Genomic DNA, 21,303 nt, shown 5'->3' with positions numbered 1-21,303 from the left:
AGTGTATGCATTGTATCACACAAGATGACCTGGAGCACATCGTCTGCAATGCTCTGGGAGACGCAAAGTGTGGGACTGGTCATTCTGGCGTGCAACTTTTCATCCTGGCCTAGGTAGCGAAGGCAAGCACATGTCTGGTTGGTACAAGGCCTGAGAAACATGGGAAGAAGTTTTACGGAGGAGAGTCATCTGTCCCATTCGGGGGGGCTGGAGGGGGCAGTGGGGGGATCCAATGCTCATCCATGTATACACTATGCCTTAGTGCCCCAAATCAGGTCACTGACCAGCGCTAACCCGTAGTCCTGTTGCTGTTGCTTGCCTCATGTTGGAAACTGTTCTTTTTGTAAGGTTTTGCTTGCGGCGGCCGGTCCTGCCTTCTGCATAAGACACCTATATCTTGGGCTACGATTGCCACTTCCCACTTTCGACATATTTTTACTATCCGCTGCTGGAATTGCTGCCTTCCTTCTGCGGACCTGCTAACCACTTTTAGACCTCTGTCCCCCTTGAAATATTTAAATTCCTAATGACATTTCCTATTGAAATTGGTGCTATCCTGCTGCATTTGTTGCCCCACTTCTGATTTTGATGCCTCTTCATGTTTTTAATGCCACCATGCTGTCTGTGTAGTCCCATCACTGATTTCCGCACTCTTTTTTGAAAAGTATTGACCCCCCAGCCATACTGTGCCGCACCACATTTCTATTGGTATTGTGCACACCCAGGATCTAATGCACAGCAGGTGTAACAGCTGTAGACTGGAGAAATGCTGGGCTAAACCTTCTCTCAGGACGATCTCCTATTATTGTTATATTAGAATTTCTGCTCAGTGTTGGACCTACCCAGAGTGTTTTGGAGTACCTTACAGAGTTCAGCAGGGAGGAGGTGACAAAGTAGCTACCAAATGTTAACAACCGTTCAGGAAGATTAGGATAGGCAGTGGGGTGGCAGAGGCGGTGGCCTGGCTGGATTAGTTGTGGTATGTTGGGTAACAATGTGTAGAGTCCAACTGGTTTGGGACTTTACAAGACTTCTCTTGGTATTAGGTATATCCAAATCTTAATATAGGCCTGTACTACACACGTTGGTAGAGTGATTGAGCAGCCAGGCTTATCTTAAGAGGGGTAATGTGAGCTGTGGAGCTGTACAATGAAATTAGTAAATACAGGTACCCAAGTAAACACTTACACACTTAAAGTTATAGTATACATATTTCTTTATGTATACACAAGGGTAATTAGACAATCTTTAAAAAGCAGCAATTAATAATAACATTAATCCCAAAGTTAGGATTCAATTCAACAAGAGCAATAAAGTAGGTGAGTAAACTTTCCTTATGCTAAACATATTCCAGCAGACTGAGTAACGTCATTTGAGGTCAGTATTGGCACTTATTTGTGATCAACATTACAATATTGAGTTTCAAGGAGGGAAAAGTTAGTTAGATCAGAACATAGTTTGTAAGTAGTAAAATAGTTAGACCGCGGAGTCTGCTGCAGAGTCCTTTGGTCTACTGATACTGCAGGACTCTAACTCTTTTTGCTCCAGGATTGTGAAGACTCTCCAAGTCCTCTTTCTATTGCTGCTAATTTCCACCTCAAATTACCCAGGAAGCCGCGGAGTGGCCGCTGAGTCTGCTGCAGAGTCTTTTGGTCTTTAGGCTCTGCAGGCTCCGCGGGCTCCCCTGCCTCGCCACCCATTTGGAAACCCACAGAAACCAGCAAGAGATCTCAACATAGAGGAAATCTCCGACTGATAAGACTGCGAACTGAGAACCAAGAAAATCGCCATTGCGGCTCTCTCGCCCAGCTACTCGTAATCTTCTCGAGAGAAGCAGACCCATATGGAAGCACCAGACTACGGTCGCAAGTGACACGCCACTAAGCGCCCCAAAATGAGTTAACGCAGCACAGGAGACTGGGGGCGCCCCTGACCAGCGCATCTCGCCCCCAACCCAATTTGAACAAAGGAACTTTTACCGGCCTCTCCTCGCTCGAGTGTGCACTAAGTGCCACAAACTCTTGCTGATAAATCAACGGCACACACTTGTCAGCACACCGCCCAAACATCAGAAGCTAACGCAAAGGAACCTCTCCTGCCCTGCTCCCATGCGAGACTGCATTAAGTGCAGCAAGAATTGTAAATACCTGACAAGGCAGGGCTCCAATCCCAGAAGCTAACACAACCGACGCAGCGCGGGGGACTGCAGGGGCTTTCTCCCCTTTGATCCCGCGCACCTTGCTCTGAGACTTGATATCCCAGAAGCTAACACAACCGACGCAGCGCGGGAGACTGCAGGGGCTTTCTCCCCTTTGATCCCGCGTACCTTGCTCTGAGACTTGAGACTGCACCAAGTACTAACGACACACACCTGCCAGCGCAGTGCCTTAACATCAGAAGGTAACCCAAAAAAAAAACGACGCACTGCGGGAGACTGCAGGGGCTTTCTCCCCTTTGATCCCGCACATCCTGCACTGAGCCATTTGAAACTTCCACTGATCCTAAACCCTATCAGAATATAGAAGAGTGCGGGACCCTCAACCCCTTCTATCCTACCCTGATCTCCAATGAAAGGTGATCCTGAATCACAATAATTTCCTCAACTCTGAACCAAAAATCTTATTCAATCTGGAATACAGGAGATTGCGAGGGCCCCTCCCCCTTTGATCCTGCATCGAACCTGAACAGAGACTCTCCGACTACCAACAACCATTCGATTTTGCTTCGACCATCACATAAAGGAGATCTCGATCCTTAACAACTTTTTCACCCCTGAACGGAAAACTTCTACAACCCGGAACACAGGAGACTGCGGGGGCCCTTGCCCCTTTGATCCTATACCGAACTTGAACAAAGACACTCTGACTAGGAACAACTATTCGAGCTCAGAGTGAGAGATCCCGCTTACATCGAGATGCAAAACGGAACTACCCCCGCTCTAAAGTCTGCAAAAACACCAGAAGCGACAGAAAATCTGCTACCTTCCTCAACACAAAAAAAGCAAACTATACGGCCAAATTCAAGGCTCAGAGGAAAGCAAATACATACAGAAGATTTCATCAACACAATTGGAAAGCGCCTAGACTTTGAAGCAGAACAGTCCCGTACATGGCAACAAAGACTTTTCATGACAGCACGGGATGACAAAGAAGAAAAGATCCAACTTACAAAAGAACTCATGATCCTACTCAGAAACCAGCAACAACAACCGAACAACCGAACAGCAACCGAACTACAACCAAACTTATTGCCACAATCAACAACTGTACCAAATCCATGCAATGAAATAATAAAACCAACAGGTGAACCCAGAACCATAACTAGCAATGACACTTTCGGGATATTTGGACAAGCAAAAAATACCGACAAAAATCCACCAAAGAAACTCACCAAACAAACACATAAACAATCAGGTTCACAAGCCTTCCTACGAAATTTGCCAATACCAAAGCTGATCCCAGAAAAAACAGGCAAAATTCCATCCTCAGGAAAAAACTCTAAAAGCCCTGCAAATAATCTCACAAAAAAACACAACGAGCCACTACTACCAATTTCAAACAAACAAACAAAAGCGAAAGCAAAGACATTAAAAAAGGATCAAAGCTTAGATTCGGATGACCTAATTAACTTAACGACATACGAAGATCAACCCTCACAAGGAAACAACAAAACCAACAGACAAGTAAAAGACTCAATCTTGATAGTCATTGACGAATACAAACAAGACCAATCCCTCAGCAATTCGATCTCTTGCGAACAAATCTCAGACAGCTCAACGATTAACCATACTAACACCTTAAACAATGAGGCAACCTACGATGAAATCTCCTCATCTTCATTTGTCGACAAAACAAACAGCAGCACTGGAAACAGCCATTCCCAATCTGAGTCATATCAAGAATTTTGTGATGCACAACGACAAAGAGAAAATCAAGACCTCCCGGAACCAAAATTCTTGAACCCTTTCCAGCTAACAGAGAAACACATAGTGCAAATAGAAAATGTCACCACCAGAGCAAATGAACTGGTACTGAACAGAGCGAATATCCTAATCCTCTTCCAAACCATTCCAAACCTTACTCAAATACGCTCCAGAGACATAGACCTGGTGATCTTTGCAGACGAAAACTCTAACGACAAAATATTGCTAAAACTCCATAATAAAACAACTATGGATCAAATATTAAAATCTAAAGATGCTCTAAACAAACTGGGATTTAGATGTACAACTGGTACTAAAGCGTGCAAAGAAGAGATCACTAAAAAGGAAAACCTTAGAAAAACCTTTACAACGAAAAAACAGACAAAAGAGAGATAATTATACAAATAAACTCTCCAACACTCCAAAAAATAGACGTGACCACCATCTCAAACGTCAGTATACCCCAGAAGATCGTAATGCCAGACAACAGTACACTCCAGAAGACCACCAAACTAGACGACAAGACACCCCTGAAAATACCACATATAACGAAGAGGAACTAGTGACGAGTTACAACACCGATCGTCCAATCAGACGTCAATACGGATTAGACGATAGCCTGAATTACCAAGACAATGCAGAACTAAGCAATATTTCATAACCATCAACCAATAGACCAGAAAATTGGACCCTGTGTTCATGGAACACACGGGGAAACTCCCACCTGTTTCACGATCCATCGCCGGAATTCGATTGCTACCAGATCATTTGCTTCCAAGAAACCTGGCTCTCCACTACTCCATGCTGCGATGGCTTTCTAGCCTTCCTTAATCCAGCTCCAACAAGAACCAAAGGAAGACCCTCATCGGGGCTATTAACGCTAATTAAGATTGATACCACATGGTCTATACTACAGACAACAAATATCAATCCATGGATACAAAACACACATCAAAGAGCGAGCCAAACTGTGCAACACCGGAAAGCAATCACGAAAGGATAATAGCAATCATGAACTTATACTGGAGCCCAATGGCTATTACCAACGACGCCTTCTTAGATGGCGTATTCCTTACAATCGACAACCTCATCGAGAAATATACAGGAGTCGAATTTATACTGTGCGGAGATCTAAATCTGCATCTATGGCAAAAAGACGGCCAGCCAATGCCAATCGAAAAACAAACAATCCGTGCAAAAAAATTGACTAAAGAAACAGTCATCCGTAACCTACAATTTATAGACCATCCAAAAGACGAAATGGGAAATCCTCTTCCCACTTGGTCTCAAGGCAAATCATCTGCCATAATTGACTACATATACCTTTCCAACAAACTAAAAGAAGCAGTAGAAACAACAAATATAATTGCAACAACGAAAAGCGACCACAATCAACTAGTTGTACATGGACAAGACATCCTGCGTCAACATGAGCCCAAGCGTCCTACTCCGCTCGAAGTCTGTGCAGCCGGAAAAAAACTTTGCGTAACCCAAAAAGCCACTCTCCAATTTACAAGCAAATTTATTCAAAACTCTCTGCCAGACGATCAAAAACGAAACTACCAATGGTTACTCCAACCTCATTACAAAATAGCTAAACAGAAAACTCTACAGATTCACCAGCATCGCTACAACAAGGAGCTTGCTGATAGAAAAAGAACAATGAGAAACACAGTCCGCCAACTGTCAAAAAACAAAGATAAGGACTCAATTGTCAAAATAAAAGCGGCCAAACAAAGATACAGGAACTGGATAAAAATCAACAAGATGATGCTATTACAATCAGACGCAGAAGCAATCCTTGAAACATATAAAAAACACAATCTTCGAGATCTATGGAACCTCTTGAATAATAATGCTGCTCAACAACAAAAACTAACAGGAAATGTGGCGGAACATCAATGGATTGCCCACTACACAGAAATATATAAAGCCCGATCTGACGGTGAAAGTAATCCACAACCACAGAACGACAAATGGACAGTAATTTGCAGTCACCAAGATATTTTCGAAATTATTCAAAAACTCAATACATCATGTGCCCCAGGTCCTGACGGGCCATCAAATGCAATGCTAAAGGAAAATCCGCATGCATGGGCTAATCTCATGGAAAACATCTTAACACTTATAAACAAGCTCAATCAGATACCTAAGTCATGGAAAACGGCAACCATTGTTCCCATCCACAAGCAAGGTCCAGTAATGCTATTGGGCCGACCAACTTCCGCCCAATAGCATTACTGGACCCACTGGGAAAGTTGTTCGCTTCGATCCTCCTGAAAAAACTGAATCTATGGGCAATCCAAACAAAGCGCTTCGCTACAAGACAAACTGGCTTCACCCCAAATGTTGGGACTAACATCAACCTACTTTTACTAAACTTAATAAAACACGAAGCCATTAACAGTATAACAAAAATGTACGTGGCGTTCATAGATCTTCATATGGCCTTTGATGGGATCTCTCGACAAAACCTTTGGACCAAACTTGAAAAATGGGAATGCCCAAATGACATACTGGGCCCGATTAAACAACTCTACACAAATACCTCCATTACAATAAGACTCACAAGAGAAGGTCATACATCATCTAAAATAAACGCTGCAAATGGACTAAAACAAGGATGCCCCTTGGCTGCAACACTGTACAATCTCTATACTGCAGATATTGAGACTCATCTCCAACCTGATGTGCTGAATCCTCCGAAGATTAACTCAACTCCGGTGAAAATAATGAAATATGCAGATGATATAATTCTACTGGACAAGACACCATCAGGGTTACAACACAGTCTCAATCAACTAAGCTCTTACATGCTTCTTAATGAACTCACTACTAACACAAAAAAAACCAAAATCATGCAACTGACAAGACTGCCAAACACCAATGGGAAAACAACTGAAAAGTTTACCTCGATAGCAAACAGCTGGAAGAAGTAACAACTTTTAAATACTTAGGTATCTTCATAAATCAATCCAAATGTAAAAAGGAGTGGACGACGAAATTGGAACAACAAACTCAATCTTTGGCGAGACAAGGATATTTGATACAGCGTAAATTTGGGAAGTACTCTCTCAAACCGATAACTTCATTTTACAAACAAAAAGTTATCCCGACTATAGTCTATGGAACAGAGGCAATGATACATGCAACAGATCATACCTGGACAAAACTAGAGGCCCTTTTCTGGTGTAAGATCTTGCAACTTCCATCTACCTTTCCTATGCCCAGAATTAGGCATGAAATAGCCTTACAATCCATCAACTCAATAGTTTTATGGAAACAACTAGATCTGTATCGCAAGCTTCTCACTGACGAAAAAACACCAGCAATCGAAATCTTGAGGCTCCATGAAGGAGCAATGAACAACACAATCCTTATGAAGTGGAAAGCCAACCTAGAACAACTAATGCAATCAGAAGAAATTTCACATGAAATGCTTACGCTCCGCCCCCAGCATGCAAAAAAGAAAATAATGGAAAACGACTGGATAAAAACACTTGAGAAAAAAAAAATACTCCCTCAATCTACAATGCGTGACAGACCTCAGATCCATCAACGAACTACCGGCATATCTGACCATCTTCCCTGATCCTAAAATTCGCGCAATATATCTGAGGCTCAGAATGAACATAATTCCAACCCTCTACTACTTAGCAAAAGCCAGAAAAATCGCGCAATCGGACAATTTTTGCCGCTTTTGCTCAGACACCGAAAAACCTGAAACACTTTTTCACCTAGTAATGGAATGTAAGGACTTATCTGAGCAAAGAATAAGATTCGGCAGCTATTACAAGATACAGGAACAAATAATGGAAACAGAGGAAAGATGGACGGAGTTACTCAATGGTAGATCGCAAAAACGTATCCTGACAATATGCCATTTTCTTCAAGAAATTCTCAACCTGGCTGAACCTTTTATGAGATAAAAACTTTACTTGAATTTGGCCGAGAAATGAAAAGTTTAAAAATTAAACTACAACATTTAAAAAAATAAATTAAAAAAATAGATTCTCATAGAGGGATGTAGGCAGTCTTTTATTGCAGCAATAAGTGTTCAACAATTAAAACCTGTAAGGGAACAAGCACTGCCAAAGCCAATAAGCTCAGAAGGGGACCTTTAGGGAGCCAGGACAGCCAAGGTCAATGGGCCAGTTCAAAGTTCTGGTGCTCACTTCTCAGAAAATTTTTTAAAATAGTAGTATTTCAGTAGAAAATCACAGAAGCTCAAGAGGAGCCACCTTGAAAAAGCACAAGAGAGGCCACCAGGGGGCGCGCAGGCAATGGCTGCCTGAATGTGCTGCTCTCCCCGAAGCCAGGCGTCCAGAGGGATTTGAGCCCCCCCTGAGGCCCCCCCGGCGGGCCCAACACGGCGGACAGGACGAGTGAACCCTTGGGGCGCCCCGCGGGAGAAAGAGCGGAGTCCGAAGACCCCGGGGTTCCCGAGAAAGGCCCCAGCGGAAGAAGACGCGGCCTGGACACGTGAACGCGTCCGAGCGGGCACCGCTTCAGAGGCCCCCTCGCCGCGACGTGAAGCTGGAGGTCCGGGAGGCCCGGCGGCGGCTCGGGAGACAGGCTCCCCCCCCACCCCACCACCCGGAACAGAGAAGCGCAGGTACAGCGACCGGCCCGGAGCCCCCGTGGCTGGTCCCGCTCGAGCGGAGGGGGCCGGCGCTCGGCCGCCCCCGCCCCCATCGGGAGTCCCCCGGGCGGGCTGCCGCGGACCGCGGGGTCCCGGAGGGGGGGGGCGAGGAGAGTGAGCGGCAGCGACGCGGAGGGGCCCGGGCCTACCCCCCCCGCTGGCGCGAGTGGGGACAGTCGCCCGCGCCCCAGAAACACCCCGGAACAGATCGACTCCACCCTGCCCCCCCCCTGCGGATAGCAGAACTCAGGGTAGACGGGGTGTGAGGCCCCCACCCGCCGTTGGTGGGGCGTGTGCCCGCCCCCCCCCCCACACACCGCGGGAGCCCTCGGGCGGGGCGCCGAGGCAGAGGGGCCCTCCGCGCCCGCTGGCCCAGGCCGCACGCGACACCCTTCTACGGGGTTGGCCAGAAGAAGCCCCGGATCACTGCGGAGGACATCGAGAGGGGTGTGAGGCCCCCACCCAGAAACGGGTGGGGCGTGTGCCCGCCCCCCCCCAAGTAAAGGCTAACCCCCAGGAAATAGCCAAGCCCCCATCTGAGCCACGGAGGGAGTTCGAACACTGACCCGGAGCGGGCGGGGATCGACACTGCTAGTTGCAGGTGATTATCAGATGAACTGGCGGGAAGCCCTACAGGGATACCGTTTCCAGGAAACCCCCAGAGGCAACATGAGCGCGGACCCCAGGGAAACCATGGCCCGACAGGAAGACGCGGCCCCTTCGTCGGCAGCAATGGAAAGAGGCTTCGCCTCGATCTTGCAGGAAATCAGGGTTCAGATATAGCCCAGAAATTTGAAAAAATGGACCAGAGGGTGGACAAGGTCGAAGATAGACTATTACAAGTGGAGGCCAACCAATCATCAACAGCAGCCCAGGACATACAACTATGTATGAGGCTGGAAGCCCTGGAGAAGAGGGACGAGGAAAGGGCCCGACAGATGGATGACTTTGAAAACAGAGAGAGGCGGAACAACCTCAGAATTTTCAGTGTGCCTGAAGCGGAGGGGGAAACGGAGAGGGACGTCATTCGAATAGTGAAGGACATCATCACCCTCTTATTTGCAGAGGAAATGACAACCGAGCCAACATTCGACAGAGTGCATAGGGCAGGGGGCAGAGCGGGGGCCCCCCGGTCAATCTTGGTCCGATTCCACTATTACTCCGAGAAGACAAAGGTGCTGGAGGAGGCCCGAAAGACCAGAGAAATTACCTACAACAATGCCCAGGTCTCAATATACCAGGATCTTTCCTCCTACACGCTGGCCAAGCGCAGACTATGTGGACCCCTCACACTACTATTCAAGGAAAAGGGCGTGCGTTATAGATGGGGCTACCCCTTCTCCCTGAACTTTGAATACATGGGCCAACGCTCAACCCTGATCACGGAAGAAGACATCCGGAGTGCCATTCAAGAGTACACAGTGGATCCGCACCCCCGGAGAGGTCCAGTGGGACCAGAAAACCTCAGAACGAACAGCCCCGGCCCATCCGGAGAGAGGAGAAGGCGCACCGGCGCAAGGAAATTTCAGAAAATGAACACCCCATCTCCAGCAAAAGAGGGAGAACGGCATGACTCCGAGGACTGAGAACGGGGGTAACCCACTGAATCCGGGACGGATATGCGCAGATTCGGAGAGTCTACCACTACTACCGTCCCCACGAACAGCAAGTACAGGGGACACATGGTCGGGTTGCGACCGGGGGGGAATGTTGGGGGCTCAAGGGGATGAGCTTTATGGGTGAAATGCCTGGCCGAGGTAGGCAGGCTGGTGGTTCGGCCAAAAGCCAGCAATGGCAGAACTAATTGGCTGGACGCCGGGGAGGGGGGTGGGGGTATATTCGGGAGTGGGGGTTGTTCAGACACGGTTGGGACACGGGGGGCAGTTGGGGTGTTTTAGGCCCACCGGGGGGGAGGGGAAGGGATCCACAAAGTAGAACCAAGGGAGCACGCGAAGAAAAGAGATACGAGGGTAATGACCGAGAGGGAGGGAATCTGGGACTATGGCTGATAGTCTACCTGCCCTGGGAGTGGGCTCCCTCAATGTACGGGGCTTAAATACGCCCACAAAGAGATCCCTGGTCTGCAGAGAGTTCAGAAGGACCAACCTCGACATCCTCTTCTTGCAGGAAACCCACTGGCCACGGGGGAAGGAACCCAGAATCCGGGGAGGAGGTATTGGGGAGGTCTTCAGTGCATCCCACAAAAATAAAAAGAGAGGGGTGGCCATCTTGGTAGCGAGGAACGTGGGGCTTGAGAAAGAGGCTGTGCTGAAGGACCCAGAGGGGCGCTACCTGATGGTGCGGGGATCCCTACAGGGAGCCCCACTTACCCTAGCCGTTGTCTACGGCCCAAATGAAGGCCAAATCCAGTTCTGGGAGGAGGTGAGGGACAAATTTAAAGGCTTCGTCCATGGGACGGTGGTGGTGGGGGGGGATTTTAACATGGTCCTGGACCCAATCCGGGACAGGAAACGAGCTGGTCCCCAGGCCCCCAGGGCACTCGATGAGATCATGGCACGGGGCTTCCAGAGGGTCAACTCGGAGCTGGGCCTGGTGGACACGGTCCCGACCCCTAGAACGGACACCCCCATATTCACTTACTACTCACCCGTGCATACATCATTTTCCCGGATAGATTATGTCCTGGTGGACGAGACCTTGTACCCATTTGTCACTGGCCATAGGGTGGATCCAGTCCCCTGGTCTGACCACGACCTGGTCCGAGTCACCATAGCGAGAGGGGGCCTTAATGAACACAGGGGAAGATGGAAGTGTAACGATTCCCTCCTGAAGGACGAGGTCCTAGCCCAGGAGGTCCTTGACGCCATTACAGAATTCTTTGAATTCAATGACAACGGTGAGGTGCGTACACACACCCTGTGGGACGCGTTTAAGGCAACCCTGCGGGGAGTCCTGATCCGATTGGGAACCCGGAGGGAAAGGGAAGCCCAGGAGCGGCATCTGAGGGGAAAAATCGCCCAACTTCAACCGGGAGGCTCCCCCACGGAGCCCTTAAACCGGGACCGGGTGGCCGCCCTGGACGACTACAGGCTCCAACTAAAAGACCTTCTCCTCCACAAAACAGAGAGAAGCCTCCACCTGGTTAAACAAAAGTATTATGAAAAAGGGGACAGGGCGGATAGGATCCTAGCTTGGAGGCTGAGGGAGGTACAGAGGAGTAGAATGGTGAAGGCAGTGAAGAACGAGGTGGGGGAGCTGGGACATGATACTTCTCACATTGGAGAGGCCTTCCGCCGATACTACGAAAGGCTATACTCGTCTGAGTATGGAGGGGACAGGGGGAGATCGAGGAATTCCTAAACTCCATCCAGGTCCCGTCTTTGACTAGGGAGATGGCGGAGGGGTTGGAGGGTCCGGTGACCGAGGAGGAGGTGGAACATGCGATCAGTGGCATGAAGGTGGGCACTTCCCCGGGCGAAGATGGCTACTCGGTGTACTTTTACAAAAGGTTTCGGTCGGCCCTCGCCCCCCACCTGGTCAGGGTGTTTAATGCGGTTCTGGAGGGGGGTCCTCTCCCGGACTCCATGATGGAGGCAGTCATTGTAGTGCTCCCAAAGGACGGTAGAGACCCCTCGGAGTGCTCCTCCTACTGCCCGATCTCCCTGTTGAATATTGATGTTAAGATTCTGGCCAAGGTCATCGGGAGCCGGGTGGAGGGGGTCCTACCGAAGCTGGTCCACGGTGACCAGGTGGGGTTCGTTAGGGGGAGACAGGGCTCAGATAATATTCGCAAGACCATAGACCTGTTTCATTACGCCCAGGTGTCGGACCTAGACTCAGAAAAGGCATTCGACAGGGTCGAGTGGAGGTTCATGGAGCTCACTCTTCAGAAGATGGGCTTCGGGACCCACATTAGGGACTGGGTGGCCGCACTGTACAGGGCCCCAAAGGCCAGAGTCCAAGTGAATGGTAGATTGTCGGCCCCACTCCTTCTATCACAAGGAACAAGACAGGGATGCCCACTCTCCCCGTTGATCTATGTCCTAACTATGGAACCCCTGGCAATAGCAATCAGATCACACTCAGACATCAAGGGGATCAGTAGAGGCGATGTAGAATTCAAGCTCTCCCTGTTTGCAGACGATATCCTGGCCTATCTGGTGGACCCAAAATCCTCACTCCCCCCCTCCTGTCCCTGTTGTCCGCATTTGGGCGCTTCTCAGGTCTAAAGATCAACACATCTAAATCAGTCCTCCTCCCCATGAGAACTCGGGACCCAGGCCTAGACTCCCGGGACAGTCTGGGGGGAATAGCGGTGGGGAAGACCTCAATCCGATACCTGGGGATCTTTTTGACCAGGGACCTGCACAACCTCGCCCCTGCCAACTATGACCCCGTTATGTCACAGGTCACCGCTGATTTAAGGAGATGGGGCTCCATGATCCTGTCCTGGTATGGTCGCATGACGGCAGTGAAAATGAATATACTCCCGCGCCTACTATACCTTTTCACCGCCCTCCCCACCAGCGTCCCCGACCAAACATTCAGGGTCCTCCAGAATGCGGTGCGCGAGTTTGTATGGCAGGGTAGGACCCCGAGAACCGCGAAGGCCATTCTTACCTTACCTAGAGAGGAGGGGGGTTCGGGCTCCCCGACTTTCACCTCTACTTCCGCGCCGCTCAATTGCGCGTCCTCCTGGAACACATGAGGGAAGGGATGGGCACATACTGGTCGTACCTGGAGGACATGGATGCGCACCCACTTAAGGTACGCGACCTCCTATGGGCCCCACCTAAATTCATCCCGAACAGGCTCAAATCCCACCCAACACTGGGAGTTCTCTGGGCAATATGGAGGGAGGGCCCCCAAACGGCACATCTGACATCATGGCCGTCCCCGATGTCGTCCCTTTGGGGTCACCCACTTAGACTGGGAAACAGGGGGTTCCGTAATGCACAGTCCTGGTCAGACTCAGGGATGGAATGGGCTGGACAACTGTTTAAAGAGGGAGAATTCCTACCATACGAAGACTTGAGGACCGCCCTCGGCCCGGAGTCAATCTCCATATTCGAGTACCTCCGCCTGAAGGGTATCCTGTGCGATCAATCATGGGGCCAGCGGCTAAAGAGACAGATGACCCCCTTTGAGAAACTACTCGATACTGCAACCTCCAGGAAGGGGGCGGTATCTGCAATGTACAAAATCCTTAACACAGTGGACCTGGGGAGAAGGAGGGGGTTCCGCACTTTCTGGAACGATCTGGCCGGGGAAGAAATTTCGGAGGACTCCTGGTCGAGGATATTCAAAATAGCATTCCACGGGAACCTGTTCACAGCAGACATGGAGCACAACTTTAAAATTCTACAGGGGTGGCACAGAGATCCCGTCAAACTGTCAAAAATGTTCACGGGAATATCCCCCGCCTGCCCGAGGGGATGTGACCAGGCAGGCACGAGGGGCCACATGTGGTGGCACTGTCCGAAAGCGCAAACATACTGGGAGAGGGTAAGGGGTTGGATCGCTGAAGTCACGGAGGAATTGCTTCCCCATAATCCCCTGACAGTGCTGCTGGGCCTCCCCCCAGAGGATACGGAGGTACACAGATACCCGAGAATGTGGGAAACAATGCTGAGGGCCGGGAGGGTGGCACTGGCCCAGAAATGGAAGAGCAGGGAGACGCCCACAAAGGAGGACTGGATACACAAGGTTAAAAACATGTTCTTGATGGACAAATTAACAGCGATGATGAACAATGACATGAACTCTTTTCAGACTAACTGGTACGGGGTACAGCAGATCTGGGGTTGGGAGGTCCACTGAAGCTCGGGGAGGGAACGTGGATGGAAATGGGGACCCGCGTCCCGGGGGATAATGGACGACATGCAGCCAAACACGCAGTTGGAAGTTTTTTGCTTTTTTCCCGAACTCCGGCCACACAAAGTTTGCAACGCATCTCCCTGTGAAGGGGGTTCTACTGGATCCAAGTTAATGGGGGGGAGGGTTCGTTCTTTTCTGGGAGGGCGGGGGGGGGGGAGGGGCCCTTTTTCTTTTCTCTTATTTTGGGGGCTGATGACACGTTTATTTTGTGGTAAAGCTTCCAGCCTGTTTGTTACATTATGAAAATGTTAATAAAATAAAGTTTAAAAAAAAAAAGAAAAAGCACAAGCTGGGAGGCCAGTTCAGGTGAGTTGCGGTCAACTCAAAAGGGTTTAAAATAGTACTCACCAAGCTAGGAAGTACCCCAATTGGCAAAAGGTAGATGTACCCCAAGCCCCACAGTGAATTGAAGAATTGGTTCCAGCTGGATGCCTTCCTGTTGCAGTGTAGCAGACCCTTGTTCCTTGTCCTTGGTCGTAGTGACGAAAGGGAGGACCTCTGATGGGCTTCTGCAGCAGCACTCGAGGGAGATGGACTCGGCAGCAATGGATTCTCCTTGATTCAGCATCCTTTTGTGGTTTGGACGCCTTTTTCTCAGCGCCAAAGAAGAACAAACAGCTTTGGTTACAATTTACTTGGTACATTCAGTACTGGACTCTGGTGAGGGGACTCTGGATGAAGATTTCCTGCTTCTGTAGTGTCCTCTAGATGCCCACGAAGTTGGCCGGATTTGCACTTCGAAGACCATGCACTCGATGATGGTCAGGGGTCCCCTGGCATTGGGTTTCTGCAGCCTTGGAAAGTCACAGCAAGTCGGGGGTTGCGACAATATGAAGCTTGTCTCAAGGTTAGTTGGTCCCACAAGCCCAAGCGAGGAAGTCGTCTCTTGCAGGTTTTCCCAGTCGAAACAAAAACGGGGTCAGCACAGTTGCAGGGCTTCATCGGGCACTTTGTGGTCCAGGAGTGTGCTGCTGGCATTTCTTCACATCTTCTCCATCGGATGTTGTCCTCCAGTGGTCGACTTTGCCTCCAGTCCCAAAAACCTTCCCTTTTAAGCAAGTTCCCATTTATTCACAGCCCAAGGGCCGTCAGTCACCCAGCAGGGTGGCTGTCCTCCCGGAAAGTCAGCCGGCCAATCAGAACTGGTTTCACTCAGGTACACCTAGAGGGAAAGGACAGGGACGTTTCGGGACCCTCCTTCACTTCCTGCTTTTCCAGACACACTGGAGCCTCGGTGGGATTTAGGGCTGTAGCCTGCCAAATGAAGAATGCACAAAGGACTCAAAACCCAATTCAAACAGAGTAAAAGCCCAGAAGGAACTAACTGACAAGAAATGGCGAAAAAAGAAGACTGGGGCCATTTTGGGAAAATGCTCACCCTTATTTATTTTTCTTTTATTTATATAGCGCCGGTCGCTCACAAGCATCAGGGCGCTAACATATAGACAGGTGGTACAAAACACGTAATCGCAGGACAATTTCCTCAGGTATGTGGTTGGGGTTTTTGTCTGGTACGCAGTGGTTTATTTGAAGAGGTGGGTCTTGAGTTTTTTTCTGAAAGCTTGTGTAATTCTTTTCTAACCTGATAGGGAGGGAAAGATTGTTCCACATCATGGCGGCCTTAGCGTGGAATGCTTTGCCCAAACCATTTGCTTTCTTAACCCTGGTTATCTTAACTAGGCCTTTAGGCTCCGACATGAGTGCACGTCTTGGTAACCAAGTAACCAATTTACTTTTAAGGTAGGATGGAGCCTTCCCATAAAAGCATCTGTGCGTTAGTGTCAAGGATTTGAATAGTATTCTGTCCTCCACAGATAGCCAATGAAGGTTCCTTCTGTCCTTGTTGATGTGTTCCTTTCTTGTTTTATTCTTGATGATCCTGACTGCGCTGTATTGGATTAATTGACATTTGGCATTGAGTCCTTTGTTGGCTCGTAAAATAAGGGCATTACCATAATCCAACCTTGAAAGAATAGTTGCGCTAGCTGTTGTGGAGCAATTGGCTTAGCTCCGGTAAGGGCAAATTATTCTGAGGAGCCGTAGGTGATAGGAACAGTTCTTGTTTACTTGGAGCACATGGGCTTCTGCGCTCAGGGACGCATCCAAGTACATTCCTAGTCTTTTTACTTTGTTGACCACCTTTATTTGAGAATAATTTATGAGAAAAAGCTGTGGCTTGATTTGATCCAAAGACCATCAGTTCTGTCTTTTTAGCATTTAGACACAGCCAGTTGTTGTTCAACCAATTTTCGATTGATTTGTTTAGTCCTTTCACCCGTGCGATATCCTGTGCATAGTCCCCGCTCAATTGCACCACAAGCTGGGTGTCATCGGCGTAATTAGTGAAAAAGGCTACCAATTTGTCAAGGACTAAGCACAGGAATCTGATGTACAGGAAAAAGAGCAATGGGACAGGCTAGCCCCTTGAAGTGCTCCGCATCTGATGATCTCTTCGTAAGAGAAGTTGTTACCCCAATGTATCCTGGATTTTCTGTTCGATAGAAAAGATGTGAGCCAGCTAATTGCTTCAATCGAGCAGTTGGCTACCTTTGTCAGTGCAAGTTTCAGTTGATTGTGGTCTAAAAGATCGAACGATGCACTAAGATCTAACAATATAAGGAGCCCCGAATGCCTGAAGGTCCAACATGGCTGTTTCGGTACTATGGGCTGTACGAAATCCAGATTGCTGACCGTGTAATACATTGGTTGCTTCCACATATGTTTGAAGTTGGGAGGTGGCAGTTCTATCGAGTACCTTAAGTATGAAATTGCAATTTGTAATTGGTCTTAGGTTGCTTGGGTCTCTTTGATCTAGCTCTGTTTTTTTTGCTAGTGGTGTGACAGTAGCTGATTTAATGCTTTCTGGAATGTGACCATCCCGGAATGATGCATTCACCATTTTGGTAAGGAGAGGGGTGAAGATGTTTGCATTTTCCAGGATGAGTTTGGGTGGGATGACATTTTCGGCGCATGTGGTAGGTTTCATTAGGCTCAGAGTTTTGAGTACTTCCTCTGTGATGACTTTTTTAAAGTAGAAAGGCTCCTGTTGGCAGGGGATAGGAGCTTCCGAAGAGGGTTCGTTTTGAGCCGGTGACACATTTTGGGCCTTCAATAGCACGTCCCTAATTTTAACGACTTTTGCTGTAAAGGCTAATTGGACTTTGTCGCAGTCTTCCTTGGATGGCGAGAGAGATGGAGCTAGTGCTTTGGGCTTTTCGATTGATTTTAAGATTTCAAACAACTTGTCACATATGCCTTTTTGTAGGTTTTCTGACTTTCTTTCCATCTGTCCTTGTTTTCTTGGGATGGGAGTTTTCTCCATCTGTCCTCCCTTCTCCTCTATTCTTTTTTAATATTTTTAAGGTATTGTTGAACCATTTCTGGTGGTTGCCGTTCAGTCTTACTAACTTGTTTTTAGTGGGGTTTTTTGTTCTACCATTAGAGTGGTGTGGTGTAGGAAGTTGGCTATCAATTTATCACAAGTGTCTTCCTCTTTGGAACCCTCCAATGTTTTAGAGATGCATTGCTCCAGATGTACAAACTGATATGTTTGAGGTTTCTGTTCTTAATGATTGTTGGATCATTCTCTTTGTTGTTCCATGCAGTTTTTATGGTCAGCAGGAATGAAACCATGTAGTGGTCTGACCATATGCATGCTTTAGTGTGTTAGCCACTTGTTTCCAGATTATATCACCCAATCAAGTTGATTGCCATTTTACATGGTGGGATCAGAATTCATTACATCAATGTTGTTGAGGATTTTTTCTAGGTAGGTTGCTTCCTTATCCTTAGGGTTCCCGTACCATCTATTGAAGTCTTCCCAAAACCAGTGTTGCAGTATTTGGGCCTTTTAGGGAGTTAAGTTGCTGTGTTAAGTCATCATTAAACTCAGAGATGAGGGATGGGGGTCAGTATAATAGTATGATGTTAATACAATGGTCTTCTGATGGGGTGTGTTTCAGATGGAGTATTTCACAGCCTGCGTTTGTGGTAGTGGAAGGGAACATCTGAATGGAATCTCTGATGATTATGGCGACTCAGCCCCAGTGCCATTTTCCCTGTCGTTGTGAATTACGTAGCTTTCAGGCACCGCAGTGACACATGTGGGCCCTACAGGGTCTTGCAACCATGGTTTCCCTGATACAAGCTATGTCGATAGCTTCATTTGGTACTGCAGCTGAGGAATCAGCCTGCAGATGCATGGCACAAAAGTAATAAAAACAAAACCACTGCCACCAGCCATTCAAGTAATTTAGTGTAACAGACTATTATATGAGAAGTGGGATAAGGAGTTACTATGTAACTCCCCAGCACTCCACATAGCATGGAGCGTGCTGGACCCACAAAAGAAAAGGTAAGTAAGACAAAAGTCATCTTACTATTTTTGGGAACAGTAGTTCACCCAAGAAAATATATTTAAACATTAAGATAAGTCCAAGGGACTCCTCAGTGGCACTGCACAAAAGGTGCTGTGTGTCACAATGCAAAAATTGAACAGTAAAAAACACATAATCCTAGTCAGAAAAGACACATGAGGGAGTGGAGGAAAAAGTCCCATTCACTAAAGAGTAAAAATTAAAAAGCTCCGAGTCCAGCAAAAGACCTGGGGGTCTCCAAGTTTAAAGGGAATTGGCACAGAAATTAAAATGTTAGCTAACATGATGGAAAAAATTATGTATTTTGGAATTCTTGAGCATCATAACAGAAGAATGGCATATTGAAGTCAACAGTACATTTTTTCCTCCAATTTTGTGACACTTGATTTTTCTTTGGAAGTCGAGTCAGACATAACACCATATTCTGCTGACCGTCAATGAGTCCCTACACCTCTACTTTTTTTTTGTTACAAACCTGAGCAGCGAAATGAGCTTTTGGTCTTCAGGCATTGTATTTAAATTAGGAATTTATTTAATATAAACATTGAGTTAGCATATGCTTTGGTGGATTTGATTGCAACCAAACAGGCAGCGAGTGCTATTCCCCTTCTTCTAGTGTGCCTGTGTGTTTTTTGGGCCTTCATTTTGATGGCTTTGCAGGTGTTTGTAGTGCCATTCCTAGGAGATGGTAATGGGTCAATGGTAGTATAGTGATGTTTAAAGGGTTGCTGAAGTTCACCCAAATCTGCAGATGGGCGGACTACTACGGTGCCAGTCCTTGACACATGTGAAAGGGTAGGGCAGCAACGAGAAGGACCAGGGCACTTCTACGCCTCTAGTCTGGTTGTGGGCATTTTCTATTCAAGCCATGCATATACAGCTGTGGCCTTCATTGTTTGTAAATCTTCCTTTTTAGGGTATTTTATTATCCATAGGGGACCCGCTGTGCAAAGTGTTCACAAAGCCTGGAAGCATGAAATTGACCGTGGATGATGAGGCCCTTTCTGAAGAAGACGCCAAGTGTGCTGCAGAGTCGCTGGCTTGCCTCGCATATCTTTTGTTTGTTCAGTACATTGGGATGGAACAGTTTCCGACCGTGTTTGGGTAAGACCTTTTACAGATCCTTTTGCTTTTCCCGTAATGTTTTTGTGATCCATATCATCAGTATATTTATAGATTTCACTTTATTTTGATAATTACTTGTTAAATAAATGTGCTTAGGACTTCAAATATTTCATAAAACTGCAGTGTGGACCAGCCTGTTTAGGAGAAAACACATCATCCTTGTGCACTGGTGAGTTTATTTGTAGTTTTGTAATGAGCTGCATACATACAAACTCTTTCTTCATAGCACCAGGAAGAGAAAACTACCATTGGCAAAGCAAACAGTTTGGGCTTTCGTGTAGGCACAGGATAGGCATCACTTTCTCCAGCATGGGGTCTGGCATGGATTCACATGCTCATGAATATTCCCTGGCTGGGAATCCTCGGTAAAGAAAAATTCAGTATCAGTTTTGTTTCTGATCTGTCTTTCTTAGTAGGAACCAATCACTGGTCTCTGGGTCATACTGTCCCCAGCCAATGACTGCCCTCTCTCAAAGCCCCGCCCCTGGCAGCGATCCTCAGATTTTTACCGCACGTTCAAGTGTTAGGAGTCCTCGTGCTATAGCTCTCAAGCTTTTACTGTGTTTTGCGCTTTTTCAAAGAGATTTATCTCATTTTTCGGTATAATCGAGCTCAAGCTCCACCATTTCTACTTCCGATCAACGCAGACCCGTTTCGGATTTATCTACGCCCCTCAAGGGTGAAAGTTTCATCGAGTTAAGCTTCTTGGAGGATTCCAGAAGTTTCTTAGGCCTACCTCGCGGACGAGAAGACCATGGCCCAGGAGAAGGGAAGCTCGACTCACGTTAAACTGTTCAGGATCTGCCCGGGATGCAACCTACAAAATGTGTTCAAGGAGGACGAGCATTCGAAATGCCTTTACTGCCTCCACGAGGACAAAACGCACGTGGAGAAGGACTGTGCGTTTTGCATGAACATGTCGGATCGGACTATGAGGGATCGTCGGACCCGTCTCTCCAACTGGCTGGAAGGCAAGAACCCAGCAGGTGAGAAGCGGAAGAAGTCCGAGAGGTCTCCTAAGTCCTGTGAGGGCGCCCTGGCGACGGGGGCCCAACAGAAGGCAAAGCACTGCGAGTCCGCAGGTACCGGGAGCCCCAAACGGTCGGGCTCCTCCGCTTGCCTGGCCGGGTGCACCTTCACCGATGCCATCAACCACGAGCCAACGCTCTGGCTCGGGGAAGAGAAAATCCGAGAACCCGGCTAAGCTTCTGGAGAGGCCCCGGTCGATCTCGAAGGAACCAGCCGTAGCGGAGCGAGGCGGTGACCCTCCCCCTAAGGTGAATCCTCAAGCGCGCCCAAGGTGGTGAAGGCCTTGATTCACCCGGCTAAGGCCTCTATCGAGGGAGTCGCTGCGGCCCTGGCGAAGCCTGAGGAGGGAATCCTCTTTTAAGCCCATCGAG

General features: G+C 48.0%; 1 protein-coding gene across 9 annotated transcripts in view; it reads left to right on the top strand.

Annotated features, from left to right (window-relative positions):
* GLMN (glomulin, FKBP associated protein) overlaps positions 1 to 21,303 on the top strand; it is a 1,004,137-nt gene that overhangs the window by 341,024 nt on the left and 641,810 nt on the right. For all 9 annotated transcript variants that reach the window (XM_069641799.1, XM_069641796.1, XM_069641800.1 and 6 more), the window contains exon 8: positions 19,695 to 19,882. In XM_069641799.1, coding sequence (XP_069497900.1) covers positions 19,695 to 19,882 — 188 coding nt within the window. The remainder of the gene's footprint in view (positions 1 to 19,694; positions 19,883 to 21,303) is intronic.

Source organism: Ambystoma mexicanum, chromosome 1q, assembly GCF_040938575.1.
Source record: "Ambystoma mexicanum isolate Mex_15411 chromosome 1q, UKY_AmexF1_1, whole genome shotgun sequence".
NCBI classification, from domain to species: domain Eukaryota; kingdom Metazoa; phylum Chordata; class Amphibia; order Caudata; family Ambystomatidae; genus Ambystoma; species Ambystoma mexicanum.
The sequence above is the reverse complement of the archived record's forward strand: the minus strand, read 5'-3'. Positions and strand labels throughout refer to the sequence as shown.